At 39.3% G+C, this 16,078-nt stretch overlaps 1 protein-coding gene across 4 annotated transcripts in view; it reads left to right on the plus strand.

Annotated features, from left to right (window-relative positions):
- Positions 14,036-16,078, plus strand: part of LOC107613550 — a 3,169-nt gene continuing 1,126 nt past the window's right edge. Inside the window, exons 1-2 of one of the 4 annotated variants that reach the window (XM_021108831.1) lie at positions 14,039-14,416; positions 14,679-15,971. In XM_021108831.1, coding sequence (XP_020964490.1) covers positions 14,853-15,971 — 1,119 coding nt within the window. In that variant the 5' untranslated portion in view covers positions 14,039-14,416; positions 14,679-14,852. Of the gene's footprint in view, positions 15,972-16,078 lie in introns of all 4 variants that reach the window. The other 3 variants (XM_021108832.1, XR_002351874.1, XM_016315604.2) reach the window with 3 other exon arrangements.

A 16,078-nucleotide genomic window follows, 5' to 3' on the forward strand; every position in this document is an offset into this window, starting at 1 on the left:
GGGGCGGAGTCGAGTAGAGCAAAAACCCGCCCCTACCCGCTCCGTTGTCACCCCTAATCTTCGGACGTTACTTCACGTTCGGAAGGCTTGGTTGTAAGTGAAAGTACAGTGGTTACTAGCGTACAAACTGAAAATATTGGACCTAATATTTGTTCACATGGTAACTTACCACTAGTCCAGCCTCCAGTAACCACTGGTTGGCCTCCTTATAGCCTTCCTCCCGGTTATACTCCACCGGTGAATGGTTTTGTTCCTTCTGTTCGTTTTGGAAATGTAAATGGAGTAAATAATTCTCAAAACCCACAACAGCATTCTGAATTCTCTCGTGATTATAATATGGGCTCTACATCGAATGTTTCTAATTCCATGGCGGTATTTCGACAACATGTAGAGGAAAGTCATCATGATTTAGTCAACTTATTGACTCAACAAATGACTACAATTCTAAATACTATGATGGCTGATCACGAATCGAAAATTCGAACGGCTTACAAGGCAAGTTGAACGAATTGCTCGAATTGTTGATTATGATAAAGGTGAAAGGCATGATGTCAGGGGGAATAATGAGGGATTCGAAAACATATTTCAAAATGAAAACAATATTTTAAACAGAGAGAATCCTCAAATAATTCCTCGTGGTCAAAATGCAGATGATGGTTTAGCCCGATTACGTGCTAATCATGGTGGTGAACGTTATCAGGTCACAAGAATTGTGGAAGAGGTACTCAATCGAGTTGGTTTGAACGTTGGTTTTATGAACCGACCCCATTTTGTCTCTGCTTTTTCTCAAGTTGTTCAAATAGCTGAAGTGCCAAGAGGGGTAAAAAATCCAAAAATAATCACAAAATTTGCAGAAAAAGTTGGAGAATCGACTACTAAACACGTCGCTCGATATTTGATCGAGATTGGGAACTTAGCCAATGATGAGAATTTGAAAATGAAGTTTTTTTCCTTCTTCGTTAACGAAGAATGCGTTTACTTGGTTTTTAAATCTTAGACCAAATTCGATAACAACGTGGAATCAGTTAGAAACTGCTTTTGATGCTCAATTTTACTGAGGGGAGTTGAATGTAGCAGTTACTGATCTAGTTGCTTTGAAACGAGAAGATGGTGAAACTATCGATGATTATATGATACGTTTCAAAAACGCTAGAAGTAGATGTTACGTATAATTATTTGAGAGTGAAGTGGTGAAAATAGCAGTTATGGGGTTAGGATTTTATATGCGTCGAAAACTGCTTAATGTGTATATACCTGACTTAGCTCATTTGGCTGAAAGGGTTCATCAGGTCGAACTTATGAAAAAGGAAAAGGAGAAATACAAGAATGAACAAAGGTTAAAAATTAAACCTTTTACTCGAAAGGAGAAGGTTGCTTATGTGACCATGGAGTCCTCGAAAGAGGAGTTCAATCTCCAAGCAGAGGTTGATTTGGCTAAACTTATGAAGGGTCCTCCATATGTTTGCTCTTTACTTAAAAAGCTCCCTAGTGGTGAAAAATCGAATGATTGAAAACTAAAGAGTGGAAAGAATTATAGTTTTGATATCTCGAAATTTGATCAGATTTTCGATGTGTTGCTTAAAGATAAACAGTTGATTCTGCCTGAGGGTAGAACTTTACTTTCGGTGAAAGATTTAAAAGGGAAACCTTATTGTAAATTTCACCAAGCAACTAGTCATTCGATTAACAGTTGTGTTCGTTTCAGGGACTTGATTCATGAGGCAATTATAAAAGGACATTTGAAGTTTGATGATGGGAAGAAAGAGATGAAAGTTGATGCTGATCCTTTCGATGATGAAGCCGGTTTTGTTGAACCATATTTTGGAGTAAATATGGTTGGAATGTCTTATGATTTTGATGTGGCTCTAGGTAATTTTGAGTCACAAGTTTGATCAGTATATCCTTGAGCAGGGGATGGTTTGTTAGATTTCTTGGTGCAGCAAAAGATCAAAGATCGAGACGTATCTTTGTGTCCTTGATGTAATGCTGTATTTGACGCTGAGGCTGCGGTAATTTTTGAAAAAAAAAAGATGAAGAAAAAATTGGCTCATAAAGAGGAGCAGGCTGGTCAGAGGCAACCAATTCGGCAAGTAGAGGGACAAAGTTCCAAGGCTCCTCAGCAGAATGCTATCACTCTGATGAGCCGTTCTCAGGCTGTATGTGTCCAGTTGATTCGGAATTGTCAAGAATTTCAGAATTGAGATGCTCAATATCGGCAAAATCCACATTGGGAACATCGATGGCCTCCTCGAAACCAATATCCCTATCAACGTGGTCGGATCAGAGGATACCCGAGAGGTAGAGGAAGAAGGAGTCCACCTCAGAATAAGAAGCCTCAGTCTGACAAAGGCAAGGGGGCAATGCCTTCGGTGCACTCCCGAATAGTTTTTCCCTCTGATGGGGAAACATGCCCAAAGGGTATTCCTTCCCCTGCGAAGTTGGATAAAGGCAAGGCGATAGTTCATACTTCAGGGGCTGACAAAGACAAGGATGTTGACTTGGATGAAGAGTATTTCGAGGAAGGATATGATGAAATGGTTGGAACTATTTCAATTATTCCAACTGAAATACTTGGGTGAGTATGAAGGCGACCCTGAAGAAGATTATGACATGGATGCTGAAGAATCTTTTTCTTTCATCCAATATGGGGGTGAACCAGGGTATTTTCTGAGGCCTTCTGAAAAACAAAAATCTCATCTTCGCCCACTTCATATTACTACTACTTTAAGCGGAATTAAGTAAATAAAGTTTTAATTGATGGTGGAGCAGCAATAAGTCTCTTACTAGAGAGGATGCTGATGAAAGTTGGTAAGCATCCTGATGATTTGGTTTCCACCAACATTGCTGTGACAGACTTTAGCGGTGCTTCTACTCCCGCGAACGGTCTGGTTACTTTGGGGGTGAAAGTGGAATCTTCTGAGCAAAACACTATTTTTGTGGTGGTGCCTTCGAAGGCAAGTTATAATGCTTTATTGGGTCGAGACTGGATTCACGGTGTTGGAGCTGTATCATCTACTGTGCATCAGAGTGTCCTCCTTTGGACAAAAGATGGAAAGCCTGAAACTGTTAAGGCTGATTCGAATTTGTATGTCGAGTAGCTGCATGTCAATTTTAGGGTATATAGTCCAAAATTGAAGCCTTTAAATGTTGACAGGGTGTTAAATTCTTATAATTGTGAGGGTTGTTATTTGTCTTCAGAAGGCCTGACGTGAAACTGCGCCATCCACATCTTATTGTTTTCCCAACTGGTTGGGATTGTTCATCTTAGAATGGATCCGAGGAGTTATTCGATGGAACATGCTCAAGATGTCTCGGATTACCTGGTAATTTTAAATAATTATATAAGTGATTTCCCTTCAGTAGAGAATAAAGTTGGTTCTTCTGATGAAGTTGGATCATTTAGGAATGCAATTTCTTCTTTTAGTAGCAAGAGTTCGATGTCTTCAATCGAATTTAGTCATGTTTTAAGTTTTTTTTTCATTATGTAGTTCGAATGATATTATTAGTCATACTGCTGATAAAATAGCAGAAGTTCATTATATTGAAAATGAAGCTGTTGTTAAACCAGCAAATGATCAAGTTCATTCTGTTTAATCTGTTGATTTCTCTTTCGATTGCATCTATGATTTAGAACCTTTGTGTTTTGAAAAATATTCAGTAAAAGATGATGATCATTTAAAAGGATTTGAATCCTAAGATCCCTTAGAGGAAATTAATTTGTGATTCTGTTGATGATGTTCGAATTACTTATATCTGTAAAGATCTTGCGGATCCTTTTCGAACTGAAATTTTTCATCTTTTACATGAATTTAAAGATTGTTTTGCTTGGGATTATCATGAGATGTCTGATGTCGATCATTCTCTCGTAGAACATCGATTAGCATTGAAATCAAATGCTCGACCTGTGAAGCAAACTCCTCGACGTTTTGCTCCAGAAATCAATCACAAAATTAAGGAAGAAATAGAATGGTTGATTAAAGCAAAATTTATTCGAACCGCACGTTATGTTGAATGAGTTTCGAATATTGTTCCCGTAAAGAAGAAAAATGAAAAATTAAGGGTGTGCATTGATTTCAGAGATCTGAATAATGCCACCCCAAAGGATGAGTATTTCATGCCAATAGCAGATATATGCTGATCGATTCTACAGTGGAAAGTGAAATTTTAAGTTTTATGGACGGTTATTCAGGATATAACCAAATCTTCATTGCAGAAGATGATGTCCCCAAAACTGCTTTCCGTTGTCCCTGGGCATTATGCACTTATGAGTGGGTAGTTATGCCTTTCGGTTTGAAAAATGCCGGTGCAACTTACCAGCGAGCAATGAATACCATATTCCATGAGTATATTAGGAGATTTATGGAAGTATATATCGATGATGTTATGGTCAAATCGATTTCGGTGGATCAACACATTGATCACTTAAGGAAAGCGTTTGTTACTATGCGACAAAAGGGATTAAAATGAATCCTCTGATATGTGCCTTTGGTGTGTCGGCTGGGAATTTCCTAGGGTTTGTTGTTCAGAAAAAAGGGATTGCAATTGATAAGATCAAGGCCGATGCAATACTGAAGGTTGTGGTAGGCTTAGAGAAGGGTGTTGAATATATGCCTTCCTTTTAAGTTGCTGTTATGACCTTTTTAAAACAAACTTTCAATTCTGATTCTGGTTGTACTCAGCAGCGAAAATTTATGAGACAATTTATTTTTGTCTCATGAATATCAGAAAACAGAACACAACAGAGAAGAGAAAAGCTAACACCAGTATGTATCCTGGTTCGGTTGCCTTGTGCTATGCAACCTGTCCAGTCTCCTCCACAACAATGGAAGAATTTTCACTATAGTTAACAGTATTACATACACTAATTTCACAGGATTGACCCAATCCTTTCACACTCAAGTTCTAACCTAACTTGACATTGGCTATGCTAATACCTAACTATTCACTCTTAGTACTAACCAAACTAAGAAAGAGATACCTCACAGGTACAAGATACAAGACATAGACATACCTAAAGAAACCAGAAAATAACTCTAGACTTTTCTCTCAAGTGTATTACTCACCCTTTTTTCACTCATGGCTTTTACTTGAGCTTACTCACAATGCCTTTTCTCACAAGAAATTACAGAAAGATAAACATAGAAAAGTACATCACAATCTGTAAAACATGAAGGAGATTGACTTCATCAACAGCCTCTTCGCTATGTGCAAAATCAGATTTGCAAACCTCAGATTGAGTTCTTCAGTATTGGCCGAATGCTTCTTTGAAAGAAAGCATTATCCAAGTAGAGGAACTTCTTTTCAGAACACAACTCTCAAACTCTGGTTTTCTCTCCTTGCTTCTGAATGAGCAGAAAGTCTTCTTTTATCTCCTTGCATGTTGCTGGGTTCTTCTTCCTAGGTCAACTCCTTGAGCCTTGAGCTTCACCAACCCACAGACTCACTTTTTCTCATTAAATCTCAGAGTAGAAACTTTGCTTCTGACTTCTCCATCTTGACCGAAAGCCATAAAGCAGCAACCACAAGAGTCTTCCAATGGTCAACTTAATCTAAGCCCTTGAAAACCAACTTGGTCCCCAAGACATGTTTGAGACCGTGGATTTACAGCAGAGAGGAACAGAAATTCTCTTTTCCATATAACTCGAAACGAAGTGGCAGAGAGTTGAAGATGAAGAGAAGAAAGTGTGTTGCATGTAAAAGGAAATGGGTTACCTTTAACCTAAGCTTGATATGGTTTGAATTTGCTGATTAGACTTCTGTGTTTCAAGCTTGGATTTTCTCTTTCTTGCTTCTTTGATGATCACCTTAGGGAAGAGGCTTTCTCTTTCTCTTTCTCACTTTTCTGAGTTTTGTGATTTGACTAAGACAGAGGAGAGAAGAACGTTGCTTTGGGAGTAAGTTGGAGGGATTTGGTGAAATCAACTCGGGCTTGGATCGGATCACTTCTTTTTGCCCGTTTTGATTTTTCCAGCCTTGTTTTCTCATGGGCTCTATTTATTTATTGACCCACCAACCCTGCTATATTATTTTCATACCAATTTGGGCTGCTAAACTAAGTTTTGGCCTGCAACATATAATAAATAATTAGTAACACACACTTATTTATAATCAACACTAATTATTTATTTTACTCAAAAATAATGTTTGTCATCACTAATTAATTTAGTTAATTTCTTAACTCAAAAAATACTAACATTGTCTTTGCCTAAATCGAAAAAAGAAGTGCACTCGTTCCTAGAAAAAGTAAATTATTTTCGAAATTTTATTTCGAATCTTTCTGATCGAACTCGAGTGTTTGCGCCTTTAGTAAAACTAAAGAATGATGCACAGTTCGAATGGACACATGAGCATCAACAGGCATTTGAGTCGATAAAGGCATATTTATCTAAGGCCCCAATAATGGCGAATGTTTGTCCACATGAGCCTTTGAAGTTGTACATTGCAGCATCTACAAACACAATTGGGTGTATGCTAGCACAAGATGATGAGAATGGACATGAACGGGCAAACTCAAGCACACTCATATTCCAACGAATTTCTGAGTATGCAATCGAATTTCTTTTCTGTAGGGTTCCTTCCATGTTTTTATCTTTTTAATTTACCTTTGTTGCAAACTTTATTTTTTAAGCAAATTTATCTTTCAAGTGTTGTTTAATTTCCATGTCGAATTTACATTTTAGCACGTTTAATTTCCGTTTCTAAAGTCCTTTGATTCAATCGAAGGTATTTTAATCGCTTTCTTTAAAATTAAATGCAAACCATTTCGATTTTTTTTACTTTTCGAATCCTTTTACACTTCTTTTAGTCTTTTGCACTTTTTGAATTGATTTTTTATCTTAATTCTTGTCTAATTCGAGGGCCTGTGATATATTTATAGAAAATTAATATCTACAAAAGAAGAGTAGATTTTACTCCCATACTATTAAAATCAAACCACCATCGATTTGTTTAAAATCGACAAAATAATAAGTCAAACAATAGTTTTTTTTTTCTTTCCGTGCCAGGTGATTTATTTATCGATAGTCAGCATAGCCGAGTGAAACCCCATAATGGTCCCTCAGATTCAGCCCGTGCACCAATGTTACCCCTGACTTTCGAAATGCTCTAATTGCACCCTTCAGATTGAGCTCCGTGCGAAATCCTGGTCCCTCCACCCAATTCCGGTGTGACTCAGCAGCCGGAGCGCTGAGCTGGCAGCTTATTGTCCACGTAGGCAGCCTTAAACGGCGCTGTTTTGCGTGGATGGCGTTTATGAATCAGCACGACGTCGTTTTGCCTTGGAGGGGAATTGAAACGTTGCTTGAGGAGGGGGTTGATCATTCGTTAGGCTTTCTCCTACTTCTCTTCAAACGTTTCCTCTCGCTGTCGTCCAGAGAATGGTGTGACATTAGGGCTCTTTCTGGCTATTGCTTGAGTGAGTTCATTGCCAGGAGAAGGAAGTACGCCACAGGTACGAAGTGGTTGAAGCAGAGGCTATCGTCATCGTCAGCTACAACAAGGTTAGTAATACAGAATGTGTAGTTGAAGTTTAAATTTTTTTTTTTTGGTTTTCACTGATGGATGTTCACGTGGTGTCTTGATTGAAGCAGAGTTGATATTCGTTTGGTGTCTTGTTTAGATTTCTGTGTTGTTAGGTTTTTGTGGTTACGTTGTTAGGCAGGGGTTTGGTTTGCTCTGTTTTTTTTCTTCCTCAAAGAAAGGTTGCATGTGTTTAATTTGTTTGTTAACTTATCTGGCAGATGGATGAAGTACTGGACATTATGTTTCATCATGGAGGAAGTTTTGAGAAGAGCGTGGATGGAAAGATTGGTTACTATCCGGACAACAGAAACTGCCTAGGTGATGTTGAGGTGGATAGGTTGGATGTATTTTACCTGAGAAACTATTATAAGGAGCTAGGTTATGACAGAATGAAGGAAGTCTGGTGGCTTGTACCTGGAAAGAGCATAGGGGAGGGATTGAGGAAGTTAAATAGTGATGCAGACCTAAGAGAGATGTGTGAGATGGGTTCACAGAATGCCGGGCTTGTTGATATCTACATTGAACATCAGGTTTCGTCACCTGAACTGATAGAAGGGGAGGAGGTTATGGTATACATTGATGATCAAATAAGGGACCTTGGGACTCAAGCTAAGGAAAATGTTGCAGCTGCCCCAGAAGATGGTTCTAGGCCAAATCATGAAAATAATCCTACTGCTAATGTGAGTCGACCTAGAGAGGAAGGGGTAAAAGCATCTGTTAAGGTGCCATCTGAACAAAAAGTTAAAAAGCAGGTCAAGAACACCCTGAAACAAAGTCAAACAAAAGTTCATAGGAGGTATTGCCTCAGGTCTGCCACTGGGATAAGAGGCACGAAGGCTCAGAAAAGAGGGCAGGGTAGCAAGATCCCAGTGATGTTGATGTCATCTGATGAGGAGTCCTCTAAAACAAATGATAGTTCAGAAGATGAGCCCTATAAACCAGTAAGTGAAGACAGCTCATCTGATTCATGTGCTGCGGACCCTGTTCCTTCACCTAAGGTAAAGGGTAAGAAGAAAACAAGTAAGGGGAGTGCTTCACAGGATAAGGGTAAGGGAAAGAATAAGATGAAGGAGAAGATTTGTGTTGATGAAGATGCTTATGTGGAGGGTAATTCTGATGTTGAAGTAGATTTTGGAAAAGTTAGAACTGATAAGAATGATGATTATGATGCATACGATCCTGGGACTGATTCTGATGGTGCCAACTCTTGGCATTCATTGGAGATGAAAACCCCACCCAATTCTGAAGACGAACTAGAAGAGGAGACCGAGTCTGATGAGGTGTTTCCTATTTTCAGAGAGGGGGCTAGGTTCGGGGAGCTTCACTTGGAGGTTGGAATGAAGTTTAATACAAAGTGGGATTTCAAAGAGGCTGTTAGGGAGTACACCATCCAGGAGGGGAGGCGTATTCGGTTCAATAAAAATGATAGGAATAGGCTTAGGGCAGTTTGCAAAGTGAAGGAATGTGGTTGGGTCATCTTTGCTTCCAAGGACAGAGACAATACTTGCTGGCAAGTGAAGACTTTCAGAGATGATCACAGCTGTGCAAGGGAGGATAAGAACAGAGCAGCCAATCGTAACTGGGTTGCTAGTAAGCTGGTGAAGAAAGTCAGAAAGTATCCCAACTTCAGGCATTGTGATGCAAACACCTTCTTCAAGACCAAGTATGATCTGTCATTGAATAGGAACTCGATTTCTAGGGCATTGTCTGATGCTAGAAACCTTGTATACGGTGATGAAAAGGCTCAGTATGCAATGGTGAGGGACTATGGGGAGACACTGCTGAAGACAAACCCGGGTTCAACTGTGGAAATTTGCACCATCCCACAGCCAAACAGTGAAGTGATATTTGAGAAAATGTATGTGTGTTTAAGTGGCTGCAAGAATGGATTTAAGGCAGGATGTCGTCCACTCATTGGACTTGATGGTGCTTTCCTGAAAACTGTCTTTGGAGGGCAGATTCTCTCAGCTATTGGGCAGGATGCAAACCACCACATATATGTCATTGCTTGGGCAGTTGTAGAAGTTGAAAATACTGCCAACTGGAAATGGTTCCTCGAACTACTGCACGCAGATTTGGGAGATTACAAGACACATGGTTGGTGTTTCATATCTGATATGCAAAAGGTACACTACTGCTAATCCCATCTGATTTAGTTTCCAGTTTATTTGCGTCAATGTGTTACAATATCCTTGATCTGTAAGAGGCCTGCTGATATCTGAGTTGAACTAATGTAGATGCACGATAGTAAAAGTTAGGGACATTTATGGTGCCTTTGTTAGAAACTCAGGGACTATTATGGTGAAAATTAAAAAAGTCAGGGACTAGTATGGTGATAATAAAGAAAGTAGGGGTCTAAACGGGTGAGGATATAACTATGCATTCAAGAGACTTCTCTCTGCTGTATTTGTGTTAATTATTATTGGCATCCACTCTGTGTTGCAGGGACTCATAAATGCTGTACAGGAGGTGATGCCCAATGTGCATCACCGTTTCTGTGTGTGGCATTTGTGGAAGAATTTCAACAAGCAATGGAAAGATCTAGAGCTAAGAGGGTTGCTATGGGATTGTGCACGAGCCACAACATTCGAGGAATTCAGGGAACATAGGGAAAAGTTAAAGAGGCTTAATCCGGAGGCATGGGTATACCTGGAAAAGTGGCCAACACATTCTTGGACAAGATCTCAGTTCAGTCACAAGCCAAAGTTGGACTCAATATGTAACAATGCGTGCGAAGTATTCAACGCAAAGATTAAGGAAGCTAGGAGGAAGCCTATAATCACACTGCTGGAAGAGGTTAGGATGTTCGTTATGAGGACAATGGCCAAAAATAAAGTGAAGTTGGATAATCATGTGGGGATACTTCCCCCAGTGATCAAGAGCAGGCTGGAGAAGCTGAGGAAGGAATCTAGGCAATGGCAACCAATCTGGGCTGGAGACACCGGATACGAGAAGTTCGAGGTACATGGACACCCTACACACCATGTAGTGGATCTGGGGAAAAGGCTATGTACTTGTCAGTTTTGGATGCTAACAGGTAATGTCTTTATCTGTGGCTTATTTATTTTAATACTCTGCCTAGTGAGTCTAATTACTCTGGACCTACTTGTTATTGTTGATGATGGTGTTGCAGGAATCCCATGTGTGCACGCATGTGCTGCTATTGCTAGGGTCAACAAGTGGCCAGAGGATTTCTGCCACAAGCTCCTCACAATGGAGTCCTATAAAGCCACTTATTCCCACCACATAAATCCTTTACCTGGCCAACAATTATGGGAAAGATCTGAGGCCAACAGACCATTGGCACCTTTGGTTAAGAGGAAACCTGGACAGCTCCAAACCAAGAGAAGGAAGGACGCGGATGAGGGGAGTCACTCTAGCAAGAAATCCAAGCCAACCACCACTCTAAAGAGACAGCTACGACCATTCACTTGCAAGTATTGCTTGCAGAAAGGTCATACAAAAAGGGGGTGTCAGAAGAAGAAGGCGTCTGAGGTTGCAGAGGCTGAGAAGAAGAAAGCTGCGGCGGCTGCTGCTAAAGATCCTAAGGCTGCTGCTCAGAATGCAACTGCAACTGCCACTGCGTCAGCTACAACAACTACTTCCAATGCACCTCAAACTGCAAGTGCCTCTGCTACTGCTACAGGCTCTGGAATTGCAACAGCGTCCGCTACTGCTACTGCTACTGCCTCTGCCCCTGCTCCTGCCACTCTTGTGGATGTGGATGTCCAGCAGGCTGAAATTGATTTGTCGCAGCCCTCCTACTCTGAAGCTGAAAACTCCCAAAAGGTATTTGTTTAATAATGTTTCATGTAATGTTTCTATTATTACTTGTCTTATTTTATAGGCTTTATGTCAAATATTTTCTGTATTGCAGCAGCATGAACAAACCATGAACACACCTACAAGACCTGGGAAACTGCCACTTAGAAGAAGGTCACCTCCTCCAGCTGGCTCTGCATCAGTCAATCCAATGGAGGGAGCTAGTGAGGCAACTGCAGCAAGGCTTGCCAACTTCCTGAAGTTTGTACCAACCCCAGGGTTCAAACCGCCAAGAAAGAAGTGAATATCATCCTAGCGTTAGGTTGAGATTATGACAGATTGTAACATTTTGTGAAACAATTATCTTAGTCTCTTTTGTTTGGTCATGGTGATTGATTTATAGACACCTCTGCAACTTTTAAATACTAATTAAGTTGCTAGAATCTACCTAAAACAATGCTCAGAATTTTTTGGCTTGTTATTGTTATCAATGCATTATTGCAAAATTTTATATGAACTATTTTTATTGTGATTCAGTTATGAATTGTGCCTTATGTAAGCTCATCCTACTGTTGCTTATCCATATCAATTATGTTTACAAGAACAAAACCAAATAGTCATTCAACATATCAAAAACAATCTAATGTTAATTACATTGTTCATAAACTGGATTACACTGGTTCTGTGTTTCAGCTCTCACCCTAATCAAACCTTCAACAGTAACATCAACACAAACACAACTAACATAAATACCCCTAAACCAAGCACTTGGACCATCAGCTTACATTTCTCACATCTGCTTCCAGTTTGCCCACCTTCCATGCAATGTTCATCTTCATCCCACCTTGCTCATCTTCTTCATCAGACTTCAGCGGCACCTCATCCTTTACCGCATCTGCCCAGACAAATAACCCACACCAATTCTTTCCACTGGTCTGCAAACATGCATCAACCTTATCAAACAACTACCTCAAGTAACCAACACTATAAATTTCAGCCAAATGTCAGCCAGTAATTGCACTCACGTTATAATTCGGACACCCGAAGAACGGCTTATTAGGATGACTCTCCGTCCCTGACCACCGAAGCATAGGCCTACACCCACAACCACACCACTCGGGAACTCCTGAACGCCGGGCACGCACATTGTTCCCTCTCCAGATTCCAGTCGCAGATGAGCGATTCGACCTACGAGAAGCTTGACTGTCACTCATGGCGGGAGAGGACGAAGAAGAAGAATAAGAGGGAAGAAGAGGGAGAGTTGGACGACGAACCAATTCACATACGAAGAGGGAAGAACAACTTAGGGTTTATAGTTGGTACCAGGGACTAATTCAGTGAATTTCGACATTGCTTGAAGATCCTCCACATCAGCTAGCCGTTTAAGGCTGCCTACGTGGACAATAAGCTGCCAGCTCAGCGCTCCGGCTGCTGAGTCACGCCGGAATTGGGTGGAGGGACCAGGATTTCGCACGGAGCTCAATCTGAAGGGTGCAATTAGAGCATTTCGAAAGTCAGGGGTAACATTGGTGCACGGGCTGAATCTGAGGGACCATTATGGGGTTTCACTCCAACATAGCCATCAAAATTTATGGACACCATAAACGACACCTTGTTGGTATCGTATATTCTACTATTCTTTCAAAGAATAAAACTATATTATAGGTCAAATTTGTGCTTATAAATTTTTTAAAAATTTAAAATGATAAATCTTTTAGTCTCATTTGCATAATCTATAGTTCACACTCTAGTTAAACACATCATACTCTAATATCACTGTAAAAATTTGTTAAAAGTAATAATTCAGTTACGATTTTTTAAATGATAGAGTCTTATTTGAACATTGAATAAAATTGAAGAAACTTGCATATCAATTAACCAAAAATATTAAGACGTCTAAAACGGTTGATTCTCATGATCTACGATTCTATGTAAATGCAGATCACAATATTTGTGTGTCACTGTTAATGTTAAGTCATGCCCTTTTGATTGAACCTCTTTCTTATGGGTGGGAATAAAGAGGATGAAATGGAATATTCACTCTTATTATGCCTTCCTTGATATGATTAAGATAGGAAATAAATAAATAAAATATGAGATCCAGATTTATACCAACTCAATAATGAAAAAAACTATACCATCTTATAAATATAAAATATACCTGTTTATTATATATTGTGCTCAATTATTCAACAAACTAAAATAATGTGATATGTGTATCTTTCATATCTATCTATGGTAGAGCATTAGAGCTAAATGCTAATAATAATTAGGTTAGTTTTAGAAATTATGAAATTATTTGAGACTAGGATAGTGAAAAAAAAAATTTAATTACTCTATTGGTTCAATAGTTTTGCGAAATTTTTAATTAAATTTTTATATTTTTTATTTGAATTTCTGCATTAATTTTTTTTAGTCAATTTTTTATATAATTAAGCTAATTAAAGATTTAATTAAAAAAATAAATTAGTGTAAATATCCAATTTAAAAAAAAATATATAAAAATTTAATTAAAAATTTCGCAAAACTATAAATATCAAATCAATAATTAAACAAAAAAAATTGTCTAAAAGCATCTAAATTCAAAATTCGAATCTGCTTCAACTCCCAGTAATCTGGTAGTCCCTTATCCAAAAAGCTTCAACGGCACTCAAGCACCGTTAGATCGACAAGAATCAAACGGCCAGAAACGAATCCGGCACAGATCACCAAACTCCTCACACCCACCGATGCGGGGCACTATTTAATCCACCACGAGAATCGTGCTACTACCATCACATTTTCATAGCCATAACAAATACTCTTCATTTCTCCAATTGAAATTTCAGTTACGATTAGTTTTCCCTTTTTTCTTCTCTCTCTCCAGTTTCTTTTTCATTTTCTTGGTTTATTTTCTTTCTTTCCCTCTCAATTTTCCCTCACTTTATCGCGCTTTCTCTCCGTCCAAACACCTTCCCCTTCTCCGTTTCTCTGCGGCAGATGGAGATGCCAATGGAGGATTCGCGCTCCTGTGAAGTTCTCTCACTGCTCCTCGACGCCTTCATCAGACATGCTCGATCTCCGCAATTACCTAACACTTCTTCTATACGTGCCACGCAACGAATATCTGGTTTTACGACGTCGTTTTGAAAAGGTTCTTCCTCCACTTCGATTTAGCTGTTTTACTCTTCTCGCTTTTTCGGTGTTCGTCTTTTGTTCTTCGCTGTTTAGCTCGAAATTCCAGGAATTAGGATAGTTGACTTGCGGCTTCTTGCCATGCGTTTCGAATTCTTGCTGTTTGTGTTGGTCAATGCTTGTGCGGGAGCTGAATTTTAGTCAAATTTCCTGTCGATTGAAACTGTTGTCAGTATGAAAAATCTTTTCTGTCTTGCTGTTGTGGAAATTGGAATCCCTAGGATTTGGAGCTGAGCTAGCATGAGTTTTCGTGGAATCTTGATCTGGAAGAAGCGTTAGAAGCTTGTGTTTTTTGTAATTTTGGAGCAATTCTCGTTGTATCTGAGTGTTTGTGGTGGTTCTTGAAGTTTGTGGTGTTGAATCTTGGATTTGGTTGCTTTTGGAGGAAATTCGAAATGAGAGGGAAGAATAAAGGACTTTCGAAGGCTACTATTGCTGAGCTGAAAGAACAATTGGCAAAGAAAATACTGAGAAATGTTAGAGCACAAGGGCATCCCTACGTTGAGCTACGTAAGCTTGGAAAGAAGAACAACGTTTTTTTCTGCATTCTGTGTCTTAAGACGTGTTTCACTGATGATGTTCTGTATCAACATTTGAGAGGCAATTTGCATACGCTGAGACTGTCTACTGCTAAGATCACTCTTCTGAAACCAAATCCCTGGCCTTTTAATGATGGTCTTGTTTTCTTTCATAATTCAAGTGAAACAGATAAAGACTTGGAAACAACAGATGCTAGTCGGATAAAGCTGTTGAAGCTTACAGACATTGACAGTGACAAGGATCTCTCTCTTGTGAAGATTGATGAACCCATTCAGTCAGATGTTCAACCAAGTTCAGCTGATGATACACTGGATGATGGTCATACTTTGGTGATTCGGAAGTTGCAATTTGGGGACGAAAATGTTGATATAAAGGTCAGGAATATAGGCTGGGGAAAGATTGCTGCCAGGTTCCTTGAGAAGGATCATCGGGTCAGCGGGGTTAGAAGAATATGGTGTGAATGGTTAGGACAAGAGAAGAATGTTGAACAAGATTATGGCAAGGTTACAAAGCATGATTTTGCTCTTGTTATTTTCTCCTATAATGGTGACTTGGGGCGGATATTTGAAGAAGACAAGTCATCTCTGCCGTCTGCTAGTATGTCAGAGTCAGAAAGTGAGAGAGATGATGGCCGAAAGAGAAAGAAAATATCGTCATTGTCATCTGCTAGTGTGTCAGACTCAGAAAGTGAGGGAGATGGAGGCCGAAAGAGAAAGAAAAGATCACATGATTCGTCTACAGAAACCTCAAAGGATTCCACGACAAGATTGCCTATTGATCAAAATGACAAGCAGCTTCTTGCTCAAATAATTTCGAGCAAGGCTGCAAGAAAAGAATTGAGACGGCGAAAACGGATAGCAGCAGAGAAACTATGTAATGTATGTCATCAAAAAATGTTTCCTGGTAAAGATGTAGCAGCACTTCTGAATTTAGAGACTGGAAAACTAGCATGCAGTACTCGGAATAAGATTGGGGTAAGGACATTTTGTTATCTTGAGTTAGTTATTGGTTTAATACAACTTGAAATAGAATCTTGTGATATTGAATTTGAAATTACATTTAAAAAAATGGTTTTTTTTTT

Source organism: Arachis ipaensis, chromosome B08, assembly GCF_000816755.2.
Source record: "Arachis ipaensis cultivar K30076 chromosome B08, Araip1.1, whole genome shotgun sequence".
Classification (NCBI taxonomy): domain Eukaryota; kingdom Viridiplantae; phylum Streptophyta; class Magnoliopsida; order Fabales; family Fabaceae; genus Arachis; species Arachis ipaensis.